General features: G+C 43.5%; 1 protein-coding gene across 2 annotated transcripts in view; it reads right to left on the bottom strand.

The window, feature by feature from the left end:
• The window catches only part of LOC146671069 (E3 ubiquitin-protein ligase SMURF2), a 55,023-nt gene extending 41,083 nt beyond the window's left edge, over positions 1-13,940 (bottom strand). The window contains exons 1-2 of one of the 2 annotated variants that reach the window (XM_085403242.1): positions 13,727-13,939; positions 13,455-13,549 (exon numbers count right to left, since the gene is read on the bottom strand). In XM_085403242.1, the coding sequence (XP_085259368.1) occupies positions 13,455-13,506 (52 nt within the window). In that variant the 5' untranslated portion in view covers positions 13,507-13,549; positions 13,727-13,939. Of the gene's footprint in view, positions 1-13,454 lie in introns of both variants that reach the window. The other variant, XM_085403240.1, reaches the window with a different exon arrangement.
• Between the last annotated feature and the right edge of the window lie 2,387 nt (positions 13,941-16,327).

Below are 16,327 nucleotides of genomic sequence, written 5' to 3'. Positions count from 1 at the left end.
TTATCTTCTCTCAACTTCCCAGCAAGCGATTGAAGCGACTACCAAGGAGGGCACAGGATTCTGTTAATCGACATGTAACCTGGTAGTAAATATATCAGGGAAAATAATCGCTAAAGCCCCACCCATACAGGCCTACAGACTATTCGGTGACCTTTTTCCCCTCGGGGACCCGCCTGTCGTTTAGGAAAAATGTACATTCCCCAACATGTTGCAAAAACCGTGCACATGTTAGCTGCAGCTCTGAGGAACATCTTTTACTTTGAAGGCAAACCGTTTCCAATTCAAGTTTGTCCCACTTCTCAAGATTCTGTACCGCTCAGCTAGTAGTTGGCGTGTTTTTGCAGACCAGCATGAGGAGGAAAAAAAACCAAAACACCAGGAGGTTTGTGGTTCAGTTTCTTTGCAACCGATTTCACCTGGTGAGAGCCAGAAACCCGTGTTTACATCACGTCCAACATGGCAGATGTCTCAAGGAACAGCATAATAGGATTTAACCGGCACTAGATTCCTTGACAGGTTCATAGTTGCCTGGGAAACTGAGAATTCCAGTCAATATGCTAAAAATGTACAAAAATCCATTTCATTCCTCATCTTTTCCATAGTATAAATATGATGGATGAAACATTGAAGAGTCTAATTATCTCTCAGGCTGATGCAAAATTTTAAAAAAGAGAAAAGAAGGCCTGCTTTAAGACCCTGCTTTAAAGGGCAGTATGTTTGCCACAGAGGCAACCGCACCACCTATTTACCGAGCTCGTTCACTGCTTCCCTGTTTATAACAAAGTGGGTTACTTTTTAAAGACCTGGCTCCACCACTTAAACGTTAGCCCTTAAACTGCAGTCAGGCAGAGTAGAATGAGGAAGCTGGGTAGAATTTCAGGAGCTCCGTCCAACTCTACATGGGGTACAGACTAACTATGGAAATGTGGTTGAGACAAACTGGCTTGTAGGTACTGGGAAATAACTTTGCTCTGGCAGGTTTTTACATCTTAGTAAATCCACTTATGTAATATGCAAATCTGATAAGACTTCTGGTCACATTATACAGATATTAAAGTCACTGGTAGCAGAGTGATCATGGAACAGCTAGCTGCCAGGAAAATCTCTTTAAAAACCTCCAAACAGACCTGCAATTTCAAGGGTTTTGAAAATTAGAAAGGAAAAAGAACAACATAATATCCCCATGAATCATTTTAAACGGAGAGAAAAACAGGAAAGGTAAACTTTCAAGTTGCACGTGTCTTGAGCATGGTGGGAAAAGACCGATGTCAACAAATGAGCAGCAGTGAGACGCACTAAAGAAACTCCCTGTGACATCCACTGTATATGGCACAAACAAAGATAGAAAACTCAAGATTCCCTGGACTCCTGTTGCAGGAGGAAAGGATGACTGGGGACATCTGCTGCACCCAAATCAGTGTGACCAGAAGCATAAAAAAAGTGATGGAATTAGAGGGTAGAAAAACCACAGAAGACATAAAATCCCCCCAGAGCTTCTTTTCATAAAAAGGATAAAAGGCCGTGACTATGAGAAGCCATATATCATCATACATCACACTCAGCACCTGCTGGAAAAGTAATGAGAGCACTCGTGAAATGTTTTGAGACGCTCAGAGGAAGCGAAGACCTGTTCTTCCAGGTGGCGTTAGAAAAGGATGTATTAAATTCCAGTGATTATATGATATTGTTAATGTTTGGGCAACCAGTCGAGGTGAGTCATTAGGTGGGAAGATAAGCTTTGGTTTTATTTTAAGCGCTGGCTGCTCTCACCAATAGTTCTTTGGTGACATTTGAGATTTAATGAGCAAAGGAAGTGACTGTATTAATGTTTATGTCTCACAGCAACAATCACAGTAACTGGAATAACAGACTACTCCTGTTTAAAAGCAGGCGCCAATTTGTGGAAGTCAACATGTTGCACCGCCATTTTGAATTCGACATCACTGTTCCATCTAACCACACTTTATCTATGTGACTAGAGAGGGGTTACATACGTGGTACGCCGAAGGTAGATGAATACAAAACTAGTATATTAATTAATATCAATTTGTGTCTACACTTTTAGATTCAAGACATGAAGGATCATGCCTGTGATTAATGATATGAAAAGTCCCCTTTACCAAAGAAGTGAAAATATGAAGGACAGGAGACAAAGAGACATCTAGATAAAACCTCACCTCAAGCCTCATCTCCTGAATTAAAGTCAAGGCTTTAAAGACACGAAAACATGCATGTATTGTCACAGTTACTTATTGTCAGCAGGTTAGACATGATACCGTACCGTCTCCGGGCAGCTGATAACAACAGGGATGCTTGTGGGACATGATGGTATATTTTTTCATTGTAGGTATAGAGGATTACAGAGCTAGGTTTAAACTTAGAGGATTTTATTTATAGTGCTGAGGTGGGGTAGACCAGAGGCAGGACAGTTGAAGGGGGTGGTACAATGGGTGGGACACCGAACCCATAAGATTGTGTTGACTTCCGGTTGTGAGCCAGACCTCGCTAAACGTAGCGGAAGCAGGCTAGTTAGCTAGGTCTCCGGATGCATCCGTATTTTATTGTAAAGCGCAAATAAATACATCTGGTTTTGGAAGTAAGAGTCTCGGCCTGATCGCTACCATCAAAAAGAATCCGTGAAGTCGGCGTACTTCAACACTAGCTAATGTTAGGCTGAGTGAGCTAAGGAGGAAAGTTTATTCGCCAAGTGTCTGACAATTAGATGCGCTTGGTTTCACTACCAGCAGCCAACAACAGCAAAATCAGCAGCACTTACTGAGACAAAAGTTCAGGATATCCTCAACAACTCACCTCAGTATCTCTGATACAAATCGATGACTCGGTGAAGCTCACTACTGTCTGATGACAGACTCCTTTCACAGTTTTACACCCTCCTCCAGAGCAAATAACCTCCAGCTAAGGTAAACAGCGGACTGACTGCCTAAACTCACTACAGATGAACGGTAGCCAGAACTGTCTGTCCTACAGCTGCCACTGTAGCAAGGAATATGCACTTGCATTGGGAGGTACAAGAAAACTAAATTCAGTTGACTGCAATCTGCAATCTACTGACATCTAGTGGGGAGATTTTAAACACGGGAGCTTTAAAAGAAGACAATACCACAGAATCCAGTTCAGGTTTCTGTTTTTTGTCCATTATTGTAGTAAACTAATATTTAGGGGCTTGGATTGTTTAACAGAAGACATTTGGGGAAATTCACCTTGGGAAACACGCCATGCATTAAGAAAGAAAATAAAAGTTAGAACAGCAATCTGAGCAGTCAGCAAAATAAGTTGCCATAAATCAGGAAATTGCAGAGGACCATTAAAAAGTGCACACAAGCAGGGACTATTTACACCAATAAAGCAAGTATATTGTGCCCACGCCTCCCTCCCATGTTATCTTAGGGCCAGCAGCAACTGATATGATTGTGATGCCTCACACTCCTCAGATGGGGATTAAACTTTGTAGTGGACATGGACAGCTGCAGACACCATGGAGAAAGAGTAGTCGCTCCTGTTATAGCTCTTTGAAGCCCGCTTGGATCTGGGCTGACGGGAGCATGTGTAGTTGTTGCTTGTAGTACGGTAGCAAAACATTGGCAGGGGTGCAGACATCCACAAGGAGCCTTGAGCTCACCATCTGATAACAAAAATTTGTATCACTTGGATACAAGTGGACTCTAGCACACTCGCAGCCGCGAAAACTATCACATGGCTTTTAGGGTGTAACAAATGATTATTGCAGCTATATAGTGTAAGAAAGTGTGTCCACATTGTGAAGTGACGTTAAGCCCTAAATTTTCCTCTTACATAAGGGCTCCCAGTCCCGGAAACAAAAAACAGCTTTTTAACTGTGATACAAAATCCTAAAAAATGACTCTTTAAATGCTTGAAAACACACAATAGGACCTCGTGACGTTGAACTAAGATTACCTTTTGACCAAACTAGTCTTTAAACAAAGAGAAGATGCCGATACAAAGATGCACAGAAAGGGAGATTATCAAACAGGTCAGCTGCCTTTGCAAAAAACCTGTTGTATGACATGGGGAAAACTTGCCACACACATCCACACGTGAGAGGAAAGAGGCTGGCAGCATTCTTAATGTGAGAGCATTTCATCCACCTCACGTCACCTTTTCCCTCCGTGATACAGTCCGCTGCAATTGCATAACAGAGGAGTCCGGCCCTCCTATTTTCAGCTCCCAAATAGTGGGAAACCATGCCACAATGGCACTGTGGCATTCCTGCTTCCCCTGCGCAGTACATCACTCTCTCTTTCCACTCTGTGTGCTACAATGTGCCTGACAGAGAGCCATCCAGACGAGTAAAGTCTTCCACAGTACCATCACTACTAAGTGAGAAGTCAAAACAGTGAGCGGAGCAGAGCAGAGGCACCGCTCGGGCTTCTGCAAGCTTGCACCACTGTTGGCTTGGACCTGAGCTGTTTTGAGTGGCTGCGTGGCTCTTCTAGCTTCTTGGCTCCTTTGCCCACTCTGATGTAATGGAGGAGAGCAGAGGAGAGGCTTGGATCAAGCTGCAGTGGAGGGGTGCTTAGTACCAACTTGTTTAACAGAAGTTGAGGACCACCGCGTGCTCCCTCCAAAATTTCCCGGGGACTTTTAGTTTCTAAGAATGACTTCACAGCTTCGTCTGGGAGCACCGTTACATCATTACCACCATGCCATATTTTCCCTTCTGCACTTCGCCAATGGATGCGTTGCACTGGGTGGATCTCGGGACAATAACAGCACGGTCATCGTAGATGAAAGCGCTCCGCTGCACGCCAGCAATGTCCGACTAACGCTGTGACGTCACATGTTCATTAACAGTAATTGTCAGCATTAACTAGAGCCGAATGCCGCTGTGTGCAGGTGCATGCAATAAACGGCTTTTACAATGCGCTGCGAGTCGCGTTTAAAGTACCTGACAAGTGTCAACAGGACATGCGTCATCATGTCTGACCCAAATTTAGCCATGCTGAAACCATTTGTGAGGGCATCCATGTGTGCGAGGAACGAGGCACACCCGTGCTTTTCTAAATTATTAAGTAATACTTGTTTAAGATGCTCCTGTTTTTTGTTAAATATGAGACGATATGCTTTAGCTCAAAAGTTGAGAAATCCCTGTATTACAGCAGCCAAAATAAAATATCTAAAGTAGAATTTGAAAGCTTGTAAATGAATAATGAAACAGCATAAGGCACAGTCTGTCTCATCCTGCAGAGAGACGCCATCACCTTGGACTGCAGCTGGCCAAGGAAGTCCCTGCTCCGCTCTGAAACCTCGGTGAGCTTCATGCATACAGCTCTCCACTGGCTGCAGGTTCAGGATTTTAAGAGCCAAAGTACAATCACCAGCTGCGGTGCAAGATGGTGGAGTTGAACCGTGTCTGACCGTGGGATGAGAAGCTCTCTGGAGAGACAGCAGAAATACGAGATGGAGAGGCCAGGGCTAGCTGAACTTTTAAAATAAGACCGGGGGGGGGATCATCCACCGGTAAACCGAGTGCAGATAGAATTGCTCTCTCAGACAGTTGGAAAAATTGCTAAGATGAGTCACCAAATATACTTTGCTGCCTACAATAAAATAAAGTCTGTGTGCAGGAAACTCTGCAAGCCTGTTGCTGATAATCGTTTTTCTGCATTGGACTGCTCTGCAAAAAGAAATATTTTGGTTGAGAGGAAAAAAGCAGCACCGTTGGTGGCTGGTTACATCACTAGAATCTGAAGTTGGATATCAACCAGAAAAAACTATTAGACCCAGCGCAGATGAGGGGGTTAACAGCACTATACACCCACAATACCAGTGGCGGTCAATACAGGCCTGGAATAATTCAAAAACAACAACCGTGTGGCAACAGTGGCAGAGATTTTACAACCCAATGTGGCTACAGAGAGAACAATTTAAACGGAGTCCTGTTTGGTCAGTAGATGAAAGAAACTGTGCTGACTAAATAATGAGTAGGCACGCACTGCAGGGCCCTGATGACTTGATGATTTCCTGTTTCATGTTTAGAAAAGCGCCTAGCTCAAGGCATCAAATGCACATTCCATATAGTTTAACCCATTTTTCCAATACTTACTAAAGTGTATAGGTATGCAGACATTTCAAAGACAAGCTTAGACGTGTTTATCTATAACTAAGTATGCCTACACAATTAGTGCACAAGTCTCCTGCTGTATTGGTTTGTATTGGTCTTTTAAAAAAAACGCTTTTAGTCTTAAGCCATTTGTACATCAAACACTTTGCCTGTAATAATATGGGTTAAAAGCAGATATCAGACTACATCTGTAAACATGAGTGAGTTCAGTGTCTGTAGCATCTGCCCGAGCGCTGACTCATCAGGCACTCCCAGTTTTGGCTGGATCTTGAGTTTGATATCTTAAGTGACTTCCTGCGAAGGAAACCGCAATGCTTATCAACCAGACAGTCATTCGAGAGTAGACCGGGAATAGTGAGTAACTACGAGCCTCTGCACATATTTAGGATTTTTCTAACTCTGAGGCAAGCACCACTGCTAAAATATCATAGTTACTTGTCTGTGCGTATGCGGTCAGATTTTTTTACTGCACAGGAATCCAGTGGTGTATTTTCTCAGCTTCAGAGGAGATGCCATTGGAAATGTGATCTGGTGTGAATATAAACATCTCTCTTCTGATCCTGTCTCCTAAGAGCACTCAAGGGGGCTCAAACGTCAGGCTAAGGCATGAACAGACATTTCCAGTCAGCTGTTGGCGTCTTGTGGCTTTAGCACCAACACCACCACCACCAACAGCTGGTAACACTGGGAGACTAGAGAGCACCCCATCTGCTTAAAGTTAGTCAGAGTTACACAGATAATCTTGTCAACCCCTGTCCATCAGAGTTTAAAGTCAACCTAGCACGTTGAAGAATTAATCTCAGGTTACATGCATGCGTCGATGTTTATCAGTGCTAATGAGACTTTGTGCAAACGTGCTGAGTGATCTCACCTGGGCACGCTGCTGAGTGATAAAAATAAATAAATAATCGCAGACATCCTGACCATCAGGTGAAAGACAACTCGAGCTTCATGCACACATGGGTGATTCTGACCCAAGTTACCCTCAAATTGTCAGTAAAATAAGATATAATCACAATGTCTGATGGATACTGTTCTTCAGTATACACTTCTTTTAGACATGCAAGGGCATCTAAAGTCAAACAGGGTTCTGGACTGATATCGGTTATGCATGCAACTCTCTAATGGAAAAAATACCCTCAAGTGGAGTTTCTAACTTCAAAGGGAGAACCAGTTTGGGAAGTAGGCAAGAAATGGAGCTGGGGTTGGGAGGGTTGGGCTTTTGGGAACGACAGCATGTATAACAGCTATGCAGGGGATGATAGGAGAAGTGCCTGCGGGCGAGAATCTGTTTAGTTTTCACTGGAACGTCCCTCCCTCACACGCACCACTAATCCGATTCAAGCCCATTAACCACCACAGCCAGGTTAAGAGAGCAGGCCTTTGAAGGTCTTCCCCAAACCACCCTGAAGGATTAGTATTTTTCCAAAGGCCAAAGAGATGGTCTCACTCTGTGCACTCTTTTTTTTTTCCCTGTCAGGCCCACAGAAGCCACACCACTAGTGCGATCCTGGAGTGTAGCGATCCTGATCTGACTCATCCCGGACCCTGAATATACCCTGCTAATCTAAATTCTTTAAAAACTGTAATTAACCGTGGCTTCGAGCACATACACTACATAAAACATAGGTATGGAGGTCGTCCCTGTCTCAAGATAACAGCAGACATGATCATCCTTCTCTACCTGGAGGGCCAATTGACACACAGTGCAAAAGATGTACATCTGTGTGTGTGTTTAGTGTTTAAATGGGTCAGAAGATGAGGCGGCACAACCTACATGTGAGGCAACCACACAAGCTTGAGAAAAGCAGTGCATTTTTCCCCCTCCGATTTGGCCTTTAGTCCCATTTATTCATCTAGATTTTTGTCTGGGTCAACACTGGTTTGATTCTGCCTTTGATAACTCCACTGTCCTGGCCACTAGTGCTGCTGTCAAATAAAAGGCATAAAGGCCTGCAACCTCCAATACAGGAAGTCTGAGGCACACAGAGGGCCTGCGTGTCAGACTTGAGCATCTCGGGGACCTGAATTGTCTCAGTTGTGGTCCCAACTCTGCCAACAAGAGCTCAAACGGCCGCACTGAAATTCCCAAATATCTGTCGCACAGCTTCAACATCTGGATCGAAATGTAAAAAAAAAAAAGTTACTCCCCAAATAACAGCTGTAGATAAGCTACCAGGATGGATCATGAGTGGTCTGCTTTGCTTCTCAAAGGACTATGAGCTCTGTACCCTACTGGCATCTCTAGAACTAATCCCCTTCGGATACAGGCCACCCCGGCTGAGGATCTCTGCTGTCGAAAACTTGAGTACAAACAGGGAACACCGCGGCTGATTTTCCCTATTCTTTCAGACACCAAATAAAACAGAGTGTGTAGATACAGGAAAATACTGTTTGTTCGAATATTAATATCACAAAGCAACCAATATGAGGTGTTGAAGCTCTGCTCAGCAGGAAGAGTTAATCTCCCCAAACCACACACGCTGCCCACTAATCAAACCCATACACACTGTTATAATTCAGCGAGCACATACATCTGCGAGGCACCCAGTGACACAAGCAACACACTAGACGCCTGAAGTCCCGCTGAGTAATACGACTGCGGTTCTTCACTTTACTTATTATCATAAGGGGATCTAGACTGCTCTGCTCCCCACCTGTCGGGGGTGACGTTTGGACAAGTGTTCGAGTCTGGGGAGCACTTCCTCTCTACAAAGCTGCCCACTCTTCTCTCCCGCCTGCTACATCTGGTCTCCTCTGGGCCGTTGCTGGCAGCAGTTGAGGGCTAAAGCAACCGCAAGAAGGCTTTGTCCTCATCGAGGAGCAGCTGAACCAACAGGAAAGCCAACTTCAGCCAGTCAATTAATTGATGGGACAATTTAAAAATTATGGGAGGCTCACAGCGGAGGGGGGAGGGGGGGGGGGGGGGGGTGTTTACAAATGATGTGCCATAATTGCTCGTTGCATTCCTCCACCCTTGTTGTTTTATTTTCTCCACCTCTCCCACTCCTCCCTGGTCTTTTTCAGCTATTCTTTTGTTTTCTTTTACAACCTGTCAAAAGCTTAGAAAAAAACAAAACAAAAAGTAAAAATGTGGAAATGTTTGCTCAAGATGCATGACCGCGATGGGCCGAGCAGAGTCGACATTTCACCACATGCAGCTAATCACTGTGTATTTACAGTGTATCCTGTCTGAACACCCAGATGCACCCAAATCACTTCCATACAGCCACTCTGTAAAAATGGCTCTGACTGAGGCCACATGAATGCACCGAGCAGCCAGCTCAGACCACATTAAAACATTTTTGATGATCAGGTCCTGTGTGCCTCCACAGCCTCATCGGTGCCCAGCTGTGTGTGTGTGTGTGTGTGTGTGTGTGTGTGTGTGTGTGTGTGGGGGGGGGGGGGGGGGGGGGTTCTTCTGCAGTTAAGCAGCATCCAAAAGACCCTCATCTGGAGGCGATGAGCTGCACTGAAAAGCGAGGACTTGCAATTTAAAAAAGACCCAAGTCTTTCACTCCAACCCACACTGGGCCTTTGTTGCAGCTTTCAAATAAGTGTGTTTTTTTCTGCATGTTCATTCATTGGTATATTGCAAACCACTTCATGAAAAATAACAGCACTGTCAAACTCTCATGTGTGGTTATTTAAAACAGAAAAAAAAGAAAGAAATAAACTAAACACAAAGTGCATCAGACAGAAGGACGATCGGAGAGTGATGAGGAAGCTCGGTTAGAGAGGGTGGGAGTGAAATATGCTTTGGACCCTGGTCTGAGAGGGAAGAGGCTTACAGTCGGAAAGAACAGGAGTGACTCAGAGAGGAAGAGGTGGGAACGCGAATGGAGAATTGCAGGGAATCCCACTGAGATAGCTCTCTTTGGCGGTTCACGCCGCGCCAAAGAATTCAGATGAGCAAACCATATGCTTAACAAGTCACATGTAAACTCAGAGCTGAGACACAACAGCAATAACCCGTAAAGGACCTAACCAGAAGAGACAAAAAAAATAATTAAATTAAACATCGGTCAGTTTTATTATTCTGGTGCACATCTTTCCAGATAGAAGCATTTTTCATGAGGACATCGCTCCAACTGTGCCTGATTATTAACCATCTATTTTATGTGTCTGATTTTACTTCTATGACAGGCGAGCTTGTGGTTCTATATTTGCTGAGGGTACAAATGACGTGCTCTCTTTTCTGCAAAGTTTTAAAAATTCAGGCACAGATGATGGAAAGCATCCCAAGTTATGCCAGAAGCCAGGCGTGCATGACAGAGCTTAAGATGCATCGGACGATAAGACGAGTCGTTTCTCAGCAATTTCACTTAGGTGCATGTGATGTAATGTTACGCCATTAGCCGTGTTTGTTTCATGACATAACTTAGCAGACATCAGCTGCAGGTTATAATGGAAACCTGCCCTCAGGAGCCTAAGTGTGGGCTTTAGCAGCTTGCTTGTGATATTTTTTTTCCCCTGCTTTAATAGCCGGCAAACATCTGCAACATCTGCTTTAAATGGACAGGAGGCTTGTCAGCGAGGAGAGAAGCCTACGACGCAAACAGTTCTGGGCCTGTTTAAATGTAGCAACTCATCGCTCACAACCTGTCGGGGGAAGAAATTAATCAGAGAGCTATGTCAAAAAAAAAAAAAAAAAAAAACTCCACTGGAGATGACAACACGCAGCTACGACATAGCAACACTCTCTGAACTCATTGCTTCTTCTGTACCGACCTAGTACACAGAGCTGTGCAGGGCTAAACAAAGAAACATAATGACAACGTGGAGTGAAGCTTCAAATATGAAAGTGAGGACTCTGTCTGCCTTCCTACAGATATATCTTTCTACGTAGCACTCTTAATTCTTATTCTCATGTATATATCTCATGTATAGCTCATGCACATATCTTTCTACGTAGCACTTTTAATTCTTATCCCTACTTTTATTTTTTCATGTCTATTTAAGTGCTATTTATGACACTATGTTTGCACTGAAGCACCGCAGCAATTTCCTAATGTTGTAAACCTGCTCAACATTTGGCAATAAACCCCTTTCTGATTCTGATTTTGAGAACTTCCTCTGAGCTCCGCTTTGCACGAGCTGGAGAACAAGGGATCGCGACGGCCTGAGCGGACCATATGGATGAGATAGCACCAGATTACATAAGTCTTGGGGGGGGGGGGGGGACTTTCCATGGATAGCTGGTGTTACTGAAAAAACAAAACAAAGCATGCAAGGATCCTGAAAGCCAAACACATACATGTGTGCAAGTAGTAGTTTCTATTTCTCTTGCTGATTGATAAGTAGGGAGCTTAATATTGACTCTTGATGAGTGTTTCACAAGTTTAACTGAGCTTAAACAGGAGAGGTGCGCTGCAATGTCCTGCTCTCACCATTTTTTCCCTACAGTGGACTCAGATTCTTCGAATTCCACCAGGAGACGACTGCAGTGACAAACTAGTTCACAACCGAGACTTTTATTATGCTCATCTCCAAAGTCGCATTTTTCCTCAACCCTGCAAGTCTACTAGAGTAGCTTTGCATGACACGGGGTTCAAAATAATCCTTGTTTAACTTGTATAGCTTCTCAGTTCATATACTCTCTGCAACAAGCCCTTTTAACTTTAAAGGTCCACTTTAATTTGAAGTTGTGTACCTAAAAAAAATGACATAACTTCATTTTGCAAAGTAGAGTTACAAAGTGCTTCACAGTTTAAGTAAAATCCACACATCAAAGTATAACGATCCAAAATACGGACACATAGACAGCCATATAATCAACTATTCACACTTCAATACATGCAAATAGTTGTAAACAAGGGTCGAAAATAAAGGGGACGAGACTAAGGGAAAGCTAATGTGTTTTCAGCTTTAAAACCAATAACACAATCAGCTGACCTGACAGGCTGAGGAAGGCTGTTCCACAGCTTGGATGCCAAAACCTAAAAAGCAAGATCACCTCTGGTTTTAAAATCAGAGCGAGGGACAGTTAGGAGATCCTCGGTAGAGAATGGGAGAGGCCAGCTGTAGTCATTGGGTCTCAGATGCTCTGCTATATAAGCAGGGCTCTGTACATGTCGAGCTTATATGTTAATAACAGTGTCTAGTTTCTGTTAGCAGCCTTACTTCAGAGGAACATCACTGTAGAGAAAGTAAGGACTGGGATCCTAACAGTTTTGAAGGCAACGCATTCTCAAATACACACTCATATACAACTGTATGGATGATCAGTATCTAATTTTTGCGTCATTGTGAAACTGTTGCTGAAAGCTTTCCTGTCTTCTGCCACTCTGCATGTATCCCACTCACCTCACTGAGATCCCCTGTTTATCTCCACTTGTTCCTATCAGAAACATCACCAACTTAAATGTTTCCCTCGGCAGTTCCTGGTGGAACAAACAGCCCTTTAATTGGATTCAGGTCGGACCTTGGACGCACATCAAAACAAAACAAAAAAAGACCCAGGAGGCAGCCGTCTGACCCCCTCTTCCAGTCAAAACAGTGAGCTGCTCTCGTGTAAACCTTTTTATTTCCCCCCCTCCTGAGTGTGCTGATGCCGAGGAGAGCGACAGGTCCGAGCAGACCAGCACAGCTACATGCTACTTCCAAACAAAGTGACATTCAAGTGTTTCCCAGTGAATCATAACGTAGCGGTACAAAGGGGGCCACGGGTTCACGGATACAACTTTAACCTGCTTTAACGACGACACCAAAACAAAGGGGGGCAGCCGTTTGTCGGTTCTGGCGCACTGCTCGCTCACTGCTCAGACTCCAGTGACCTGAGCTGCTTATCATCTCAGCCGAAGCTTGTCCTGTCATAAAGACTTGATTAGAGCTAACCGGGAATGCTACGTTCAGCTAGCCAACTTTTGTGCGAGCCCGTCTGTCAGCGGAACAGCACAACACTTGTAAAGCTCCCCTTTGTTTAAAAATAATGGAATTTTACGAGCTGGAATATAAATGTGAGACACTAATACACACTAAGGTTTGATAAGCGTCAACCAGCTACAACTGGAAGGCGGCTCATTACTGGAGCTGAGCGACCCGGGTACCACTGTTATGGCTGGTGGTGCTTTACTGGCGACAATCACGAGGCTGAGACTATTTCCAAGAGCAACAATATCCTCATTAAGCGTTTTCCTCGCTTTTCCTGCTTGCCTTAGCCCTGTGAAGTCAGCTAGTAATTTAAATACACTGTTGCTGCTAACAAATCTGTGCAAATGAGAGCAGAAAGCACCGGCGGCGAGCCAACTCCGTAGCCCATGTGAACTGTTCCCAGCCAGCAAATACACGGAGCCTTCCTAGCTGGTGTGTGTGTGGGAATACGTGGGGATTTAAAAGCGTTGCAGGCTACCTGTTAATCGCAGCTTCACGGGGCCATTCCGCCGAACTCCTTGGTTAGACATCTCCTCTCGACCCCAGCCGTCACTGCGCGTCCCAAAAAAATGTCTATTTAAATGTAAAAAATGACAAGGTTTATCAACCTCTCCGCCAGTTTTAGACAATAATGGAGTCAAAGCATTGTGGCCCGGATGTGGACTGAACTGCCATAGCGATCGCTCACAAATGAGAAAAATAAAGGAAAAAGAAAAGCCCGAGTGGAGGGCTGCTGCAAATTGCATTTACTGGAAATGAGGCCGCCGTTGCTGGAGCGTGTGAACGAGCTGGTGGTGGAGCCGAGGCGCTGCTTATCTTCACATCTTCATTGAGAACCTCTTCCTCGGACTGTGAGAGTCCTCCTCTGCTCGTCGAGAGTTGAACTGCGGAGCCCTCCGGGGTAGATCCCCCTTCAGGAGGCTGCTGCTGGGAGCTGACCAGTGACGACAACACGCTTTGTGGGAGTGAAGCATTTCTCCAACATGTGGCATATAACTATGAATCATATACACAGCCCCCTCCAACAAGGGTTGGTGATGAGTAGGACCGCCTTTGATGGCACAGGCAAGCCCAGCTCCCTGTGTTTATATCCCTTTATTAATTTAACATGGGCGTAGTTACAGTCTGAAGTTGCCCAAATTGTTTTAAAGACGGGCACATTTACATTCCAGGTGTCAAAATATATGAAAATTCTTTTGACAGTTTTTTTTTGTTGTTGTTTGCTGTCAACTAATCATAGTGGAAAGTAAAACATCACAGTGATTTTGCGGTCATTAAAGTGTGTTCAGCATTTGCAAATTGATGATTCATTTCATAAATTATGAGGCACTATTTATCCCTACATAAGCTGCCTTTATAGGTTAAAATTATCAGTATCAGTTTTGGTATCGGTAATACTGGCTCTGTGTTTACTTGGTATTGAATCAATACCAAAATTTGCAATGTCACGCAGCACTAACACGGATACCTTAGCTCTTTTTCTATTTATTAGTGTTTTCTTAAGTTGCACTGCATTTGACCTCTCAGGGCCACCGTATATGGGTATCTAATTAATGATCTGTAATAATAAGCAGTAATATCAGAAATTAAAAAACAATCCTAAATAAGTAAGTAACAAAAACATCATTAACAAAAATGAAAGGAAATATGTCACTCAGGTGAACAGGTGAACACCTTAACAAAGGGGAAAGTCAAGACTATCCACTACGTTGACAAAAGTATTGGGCCAAACTCTTTGAATCTTTGAATTTAGATGTTTTCAGTCCTGTGGCCATAGGTGTGTAAAATGTAGTAACAAGCCATGCAGTCTGCCTTTATAACATATTGTTTGTGAATGAACGGGTTGTTCTTAAGAGTTCACTGAATTTGAGTGTGATAGTGTGATAGGATGCAACAGTTGCAACAAGTTAGTTTGTGAAATTTCTTTGGTCCTACATGTACAACAATCAGCTGTTAGTGCTATTGTTGCAAAGTGGAACCACAGCAACTTAGCCATGAACTTTTAGAACGTGTTCTCGCTGAGTGCTGAGTCTATAGTGTGTAAAAATCACCAACGCTCTGTCAACTCAAAGCTGCAGAGTTCCAAACCTCACAGAGAGCTGGGCATCTTTTATGCCCAGCTCTCCTCCACTCTCAACATACCCTGGAATAACAGCTCGAAGAAGGCTCACAACACCATAAATGACTCCTCCCATCCAGACTACAAACTGGATCTAAACCAGGGATGTCAAACTTATACTACACTGTGGGTCACATACAGCGTACCTGATCTCAAAGGGGTCAGACTCTTTCTGTCAGCTTAAAGAAAGTTACTACCTTTAACTTAACATTTAATCCCAGAGATATTTTAATACAAGGAAACTGCATTAAATTGGCGGGCCTAATTATACGATGAAACACAGGTGAGAGTAATGACGATGGGGCTTTCAGTCAAAAATGAGAGGAACAAAAGCAGGAAAAAGGCTTGAAAAAGACAGAAAAAAACCGAACCTACAGACTAAAACAGGAAATGACAAAAACATGAAAAACTAACACATGAAGACAAACGTTCAGGCCGGAGGCTGGAAAAACCATAAACACAGCCAATGTAACAAGGATCAAACAGAACAAATACACTGCAGAAACCTGAAACTATGACATGTTATGACATGACAGAGCGCTTTGAGTAGAAAAGCGCTATATAAGAATCAGTCCATTTACCATTTATCATTTAATCATTGTTGGCTCGCAGACAGACAGGCCTTCAGGCTGGTAGCAGAAGGGTAGAAAAACACATCTTCTCTCACAGGATGGTCACATAAATCAGTCAACCTCAAAGAGCAATTAATATTACTCCCCAACATTATCATATCTGCTATACATAATAATAATAATGATAATAATTAAAAGAATGCCAAATATATCCAAGATACTGACAGGTGAGGGGATAAACTTTCAACAGTTAAAGCAGCACATCATCTGCCAAAGCCAGTGGCCTATTTTTCATATTTCAAGTAAGCAGTCTGAATCTGTACCAAGATCTTCATTTCCTCATGCTCCACCTCTTCACCCACTTTCAGGAAATTCGCTGACAGATATACAAACAGACAAATAGCTCTATGTGTCTGATCATATTGTAATTAAAGCATGGGAAGCCCCAAGCATCCCGACAATATGGTAATTTTACTTTTGAACACTAGGTGTTCTAGTCTTTGTGGCTGTACTTCTATTAAACTTCTCAAAAGGGATTCATGTATTTTTTCTTAAACCAACAAGTATTTATTTGTACTTCATGCTCTGTGTTGACCAGTATCAGTACTAGTGCTGATATTAAATGGGTTCTGTGGAAACCATTCCACACGACTGAGCGAG

This window comes from Rhamphochromis longiceps, linkage group LG4 (genome assembly GCF_057381845.1).
Source record: "Rhamphochromis longiceps isolate RC_006_pf linkage group LG4, R_longiceps_female_GT1.1, whole genome shotgun sequence".
In the NCBI taxonomy this organism is placed as follows: Eukaryota; Metazoa; Chordata; class Actinopteri; order Cichliformes; family Cichlidae; genus Rhamphochromis; species Rhamphochromis longiceps.
This window is presented reverse-complemented; position numbering and strand designations above follow the sequence as displayed.